The 6,627-nt window shown below is 39.8% G+C and overlaps 1 protein-coding gene across 2 annotated transcripts in view; it reads right to left on the bottom strand.

The window, feature by feature from the left end:
• Positions 1-581: 581 nt before the first annotated feature.
• MORN1 (MORN repeat containing 1) overlaps positions 582-6,627 on the bottom strand; it is a 528,161-nt gene continuing 522,115 nt past the window's right edge. For both annotated transcript variants that reach the window (XM_073585393.1, XM_073585394.1), the window contains exon 14: positions 582-1,466. In XM_073585393.1, coding sequence (XP_073441494.1) covers positions 1,312-1,466 — 155 coding nt within the window. In that variant the 3' untranslated portion in view covers positions 582-1,311. The remainder of the gene's footprint in view (positions 1,467-6,627) is intronic.

Here is a 6,627-nt window from a genome sequence, read left to right as displayed (position 1 = left end):
CTGACCCCCATAGCGCGCCCGTGTTCCTGCATGCTCAGGACACCGGCACCTGTCCCCCAGCAACGAGAGGTGAGTATGTCATTTTTTTTTAATCGCAGCATATGGGGCATATATATCTATGAAGCATCTTATGGGGCCATCAACCTTTATGCAGCATTATATGGGGCATCTTATCTGGCCATCAACCTTTATGGAGCATTATATGGGGCATATATATCTATGGAGCATCGGCGATCAGCCTTTATGGAGCATCATATGGGGCATATTATTCTATGGAGCATCTTATGGGGCCATCAGGCCATCAACATTTATGGAGCATTATATTCTATGGAGCATCTTATGGGGCCATCATTAACCTTTTATGCAACATTATATGGGGAATATTTTTTGCATGGAGCATCTTATGGGGCCCATCATGAACTTTATGGAGCATAATATGGGGCATTTTTTGTATGGAGCATCTTATGGGGCCCATCATGAACTGTATGGAGCATTAGGTTGCAGGATTTGGGAATGTTTAGTTTGCAAAAGAGAAGACTGAGAGGAGACTTAATAGCTGTCTACAAATATCTAAAGGGCTGTCACATTGTAGAAGGATCAACTTTATTCTCATTTGCACAATGAAAGACTAGAAGCAATGGGATGAAACTGAATGGGAGGAGACACAGATTAGATATTAGAAAAAACTTTTTGACAGTCAGAGTGATCAATGAGTGGAACAAGCCGCCACGAGAAGTGGTGAGTTCTCCTTCAATGGAAGTCTTCAAACAGAGGCTGGACAGACATCTGACTGGGATGATTTAGCAAATCCTGCTTTGAGCAGGGGGTTTGACCAGATGGCCCAGGAATTCCCTTCCAACTCTACAATTCTATGATTCTATGATTCTATGGGGCTCCTGATTCAATATGGATATTCAAAAACATTTAAAACATTTAACCTACTGATGTCTTAATTAATTTTTACTTTTATTGGTATCTATTTTTATTTTTGACATTTACCAGTAGCTGCTGCATTTCACACCTTAGGCTTATACTTGAGTTAATAAATTTTCCCAGTTTTTTGTGGCAAAATTAGGGGCCTCAGGTCGGCTTATACTTAAGTATATACGATACCTTGTCATTTTAGCGTCATCTACATGTTATCTCAGTCTATAATTGGTATTTTGCCTAGTATGGTAACTTTGCAACTTTCAAACTGGATTTTATTAACTATAAAGTTAAACTAAATTCACAAAGAAACTTTGTAAAATGTAGTTATTAACAGATAATATACAAATACATATGAAAATAAACACATAAAACACAACAGATTCAGTTCATAGTGGGAACAAGTAATGTTTCAGATTTCCGGTTCATTTTTCCCTTGGACTTCTCAGAAACAATTCTTACGAGTTTAAAAGCGGTTGGGAGAGTTTGCCCCAGGAATGGTGGACTGGTAACGTCTTCAACCATCACAACATACTCCCCTAGAAAAAGAAGAAGACAGAGTTGAGACTTGACTTGTGGAAGTCTCGTTACCGTATCAGACAATACTTATTGTTTCTATAAACCGTAGTATGTGGTCATTGTGTTTCCTCAAAGATCTGAGAATCCAAAGAAAATACTTGTCAGCTACGGAAGTATATGAAATCTTTTGAGGAATATATGGACATATTTTAAATGGGGCATCTAAATAAAGTGTGATGTTATAATCATGAATCATATTACCTGACACTATTGAAACAGAATTTGTAATTCACGCAGATCTAGATTTTGAGCCATGGTAAAGCCAAGTTTTGAAATGTTATTTCTACAAGTCACTTTCTGAACCCAATAAATGATAAATCAATGTTTTCCTCTAAAAATGAGGTGAAATATTAATTCTTAAAAACACGATAGAGCAACATGACAAGTCTTGCTTTTTTTTTTTATAGTTCATTCTTATTCCTGAGTTCCTTAGACAAAAAGTGTCCACAACACAGACCTCTTAAACGAGAAGTCCTCATAGGTGAAGACACTACTTGAAAGTTTTTATCTCGCCACCACTGCATGGTTCATTTTGGACACTGTTGTATGAGCGGCTTTTTATAATGGCTGAAGGTGAATATCAGTAGAACCTTTCGGTTTTACTTGTTTTGTATTTTATCTCTGTGCTATTGCCCTCTGCGACATAATGTCCTATTGACTCTTGATTCAGCCATCTATCCTCATAGTCACCACTTTATCTCACACATCTCCAGTACCGTGAACCTTCATATAACATCTACATACATCCCACATAAATTATCTCAGCACTTTTAATACCCAAAAAGTTGCTGACGAAAAACTACTGCTCCTCCTGTCCAATATAAAGAACATGTTCCTTAACCTCCATTATTTGGTAATTTTGGGACAAAATTAAACTTGATTACTAATATTACAATGGATTTGCAAGACTTAGTCCATTGGCCATATCAGTAATCCGAGATCACTGGACAGGAACCCTTAGAACCTCCTCTTACCTGACAACATCCGCAGCTCTTCTGTCCTGGCACAATGTCACTGCAATGGTGCCTTGAGAACCACCTCTTACCTCTTAGTATGTCGGATACAATGTCATTGGACGACAAGCCCTGAGAGCCAACTTGTACCCGATGACACGCATGGCTCTTCTTTTGATTAGCTGGCCTGGCGCAATATCATTGGACAGGTGCCTTGAAAATGGGCTTTTACCTGATGACATCTGTGACTCTTCTTTTGACTAGCCTGCCTGACGTAATGTCACTGGACGGCAAGCCCTAAGATCTGCCTTGGACCTGACGACATCCATGACTCTTCTTTTGATTAACTGGGCTGGTGCAATGTTACTGGACAGAAGCCCTGAGGACCACCTCTTTCCTAACAGCGTCTGTGGCTCTTCTGTTGATTTTCTTCCCTAGCACAATGTCATCGTAGCGGCATGACGCACATGTGACATCACACCAGGCTGACAAATCAAAAGAAGATCTGAGGATGCCAGGAAATTCTCAAGGCTCCCTTCTAGCGGCCACAAATTACTGACGTAGACGCTGAACCAATTCATGCAAACGGATTTGCACCAACTCTACCGTTTATGCTAATTAAAATTCCTGAATAGTATTCTATCCACATTTTTTACAACTTGTCGTTGAACTTTATTGATGGTGATGGTTACCCATGTGAACTTTCTGTTCTCTTGAGAAAAATCGTACAGTCTTTCCAACATATTCGGGGAAATGACAGACATTCTGCAGTGTAAAAGCATTTTGGCATTCAATGCACCGTTCTTTTCATGTGGCAGATTTAATAAGCATTAAATTAGAATAAATAGCGAGGAAGGGGTGCGGCAGATCCAAACTCTATAATTGCCCCACTCTACAAGAGGAATACGTAATGAGAAGACAGATGTCCCTGATCTGCACGCACAATGCTAATCAAACACCTGTGATTAAAGACGCGGAAGAAGCCTCTCTATTAATGCTAATCAGCGGTAATCATACTATATCAAGAGCGGAGCAAACAGGGTCCGTTATTAGCATGGAGGAATCTCATGTGCACCCGGAATCTCTAGTGTTTATATTTTCCTTATTACCAAACAAAATGTTTTCAATTACCTAAATCAATTCACTCCGGCACGATGGGCGCCATCCTTACAACGTCTTATGCAAATGCGAGCGCGTCTCCAAGGGAGGGGATCGCAGTTCACAACAGGAACTGGCACGTATTTATAGTCTGAATGCGTCTTTGCAAATAATTACGTGGGGATGAAATATTAGGCTCTTAGTGGCGATTACGAGAATCGCGGCACGTATATAGAAAGAGGGTCTAAAAGCAGAGTTTATATATTAGGATTACGGCCCAACTTCCTAATAATTTATTAATGGGGTGACCTTTGGAGCTGTTTCTTTTATACACAGTGATAATTTGCTGGGATGGGAGAGAAATAATTCCCATTGCAGTAAATAAAGCCCAGTTGCCTCCGATATTATAGTTTTTCTTCTATACGTGTTTTATTTGCTATGACACTAGGAATAGTGTAGCGGAGTCCCCTCTGGCCCATAAGTCAACCAGTTAAGCGGTAAAAGTGATCGGAAAAGCAGAAAGTTACCATCTAATGTCTTAAAGGGGATGTCTACTTACTAAACCCATTTTTAACTCCCGTTAAGAAACGGCAGCCAGAAAGCCTATCTCTTGTTCTGGGGGACCAAAAAAGTAATTACATACAAATGCATTACATGGGCTTTCCCCCATTGGTTTAAGTAAGCACAATACAATTTACTAATTCTCCCGTGGTGGTGCTGCAGGGGAATGGGATCAGAAAATCACCGTACCTACTGATTAAATCAGGTTTTTATGTTAAATTTATTTTCAGAAAATTATTAGTAATTTTTTTTTTTATATATAACATCATAATTAAAAAAGAAAAAAAATACAGTAGGGCTATTTTTTCAGGAAATTCACATGCACATTAGTAGCAATAGAGTTCTTGAAATCTATCTTTTGTATCCAAGCATCTAATTAGTGTGTGCAAAGGACATTAGGAAGAGGAGAGCTGTGACATTGCCTATTATGATTGTTGGATCCTGTACTATCAGCTGTCATTTTAATCCTGTCTTTAATGATAATGAGTCTGCTGAAAATTCTTCTGTAATGAACAGGACGTATGAGTCTAAAACAGCCCAAGTGGTCAGTATAAAAGTCTTTTATTTTTAAATACAAATCATGAAAAAAAAACATTAAAAGGGCTTTCTGGGACAATCTCTTTAAAAATTATGAGAAAAATTCTAGAAAAAAAACATGCGTAAAAAAAAAAAACACAAAAAGGTGCATCATCCTATTGTTTTGGGATACCTGACAAATAAGAACTATGAAAAATGAACAACCCCTTTAAGCTGAGAACTGTGACGCTAGTCACTAATCACGAATAAGCCATGAGACATGGTTGTCAGATGTTCTGGAGTCAGATACCAAGAGAACATGTAGTAAACTAAAAAGACAAAGGAAAAGTCAGGTCACGGACCGAGATCAGAATACCAGGAAGACAGCGGATCAGAGCAAAGGGGCTAGGCAAACAGATGCTCAGAATGAGGTCCAAGTTCAGGCAGTAATAGATCAATAAAAAGAGTAAAGAAACAAAGGCAAACCACTGAGCAGATGCTAAGTCCGGCATAAAACTGGGACTGACAGCTCAGCTAAGTAGCTGGGTAATCACCTGGAACAGGAAACACCTGAAAGAAGCTCAGCACCTCCCAGACTCAGATTGGACAGCCGAACTGTCAATCAAAACAACGACCGCCCAACACACCCCTGTATTAGACTGGATAACTGAGCCGTTAATCAAAAATACAGACAGCTCAGCAGACCCCTGCACCAGATTGGATGACTGAACTGTCAGACACAGCGTTCAAGACAAACTGAGAGGAGGGATTGTGACAAGAACTATAGGGACTGAGAATCTCTGCTTGCTGGAGCCAAGGCAAACGTCAAAAGGGTTAATCTATAAATAATATTTATCACCTATCCATACAAAAGATGATACATGTTGAATCATTGGCGCAGTAGTGGTTGTGTGAGCATAGATATACATGATCTACTACTCCAATCTCAATGGTGACTTTGTGATTCCTGTTCTCGTGATCACTGGGGTTTCAGAGGTGGGATCTCCAGTGTTCATCCATTTATCCTTTTTACTGTGGATAATTGATAAAAATTATTTATAGGACAAATCTTTAAAGGGAATCTATCACCAGGTTTTTGCTATGTAATCTGAGAGTAAAATGATGTAGGGGCAGAGACCCTGATTCCAACGATGTGTCGCTTACTAGGAGGTGTTTAGTTGTTTCAATAAAATCAGTATTTTATCAGTAGGAGTTTATCACTACAAGACTAGGTGTCTCACTTGCACTGATTAGCAGCTTTCTGCCTATGCATAGTGTACAAAGAAAACTGCCAATCAGTGTTGTGGGTGGGGTTATACTCAGCTCAGTCTTTAAGCTCTGCTAGATCTGCAACAGCAAAAACTGTGATTCTATCACATCTGCTGCACCCAGTAAACTAAGTGACACATCACGGGAATCAGGGTGTCTGTCCCTACATCATGCTGCTCTCGGATTACATAGCAAAAACTTGCAGACAGATTCCCTTTAAAGGGAGAATTTCCTCCATAAAATTCCTTTTAAACGAGGTATACTGGCTGTGTCAGCAAAGCAAGCAGCGTTAGCAGACGAGCCACTGACGGAAAGCGCTCGGTCACTGTGTTTGTGAGCAGCTGGGCACAGGCAGTGTCAGTGCATATAGACACACACACTAGCTAATTTTAGGCAGCTCTCGCTCTGGGAATCGGAAACCCCCAACATGAAAAATGAGGGGTGCAACGATGCATTGAATTCTCAGCCACGCCAAGGGTGTCCCAAAACCTCCTCATTTGCATACAAATTAAAAGTTATATTCTCAGGCCCTGTACCAGTAATATGCACAATGCTAGTAATTATTCTACATCTTGGTTTAAAATGCATTTCTTCGTGAAGGGGGGGTAACAGACTCCCTTTAAGGAAATTCGTAGTATCCTCCAAACTTCAAACATTTCCGTCTCCTAGTAGGAACATGAGAACTCATAGACCCCCAATAGACTGTAAAGATGAAGGATGTGCT

This window comes from Dendrobates tinctorius, unplaced genomic scaffold (genome assembly GCF_039654945.1).
Source record: "Dendrobates tinctorius isolate UK_male_01 unplaced genomic scaffold, ASM3965494v1 ptg000086l, whole genome shotgun sequence".
NCBI classification, from domain to species: domain Eukaryota; kingdom Metazoa; phylum Chordata; class Amphibia; order Anura; family Dendrobatidae; genus Dendrobates; species Dendrobates tinctorius.
The sequence above is the reverse complement of the archived record's forward strand: the minus strand, read 5'-3'. Positions and strand labels throughout refer to the sequence as shown.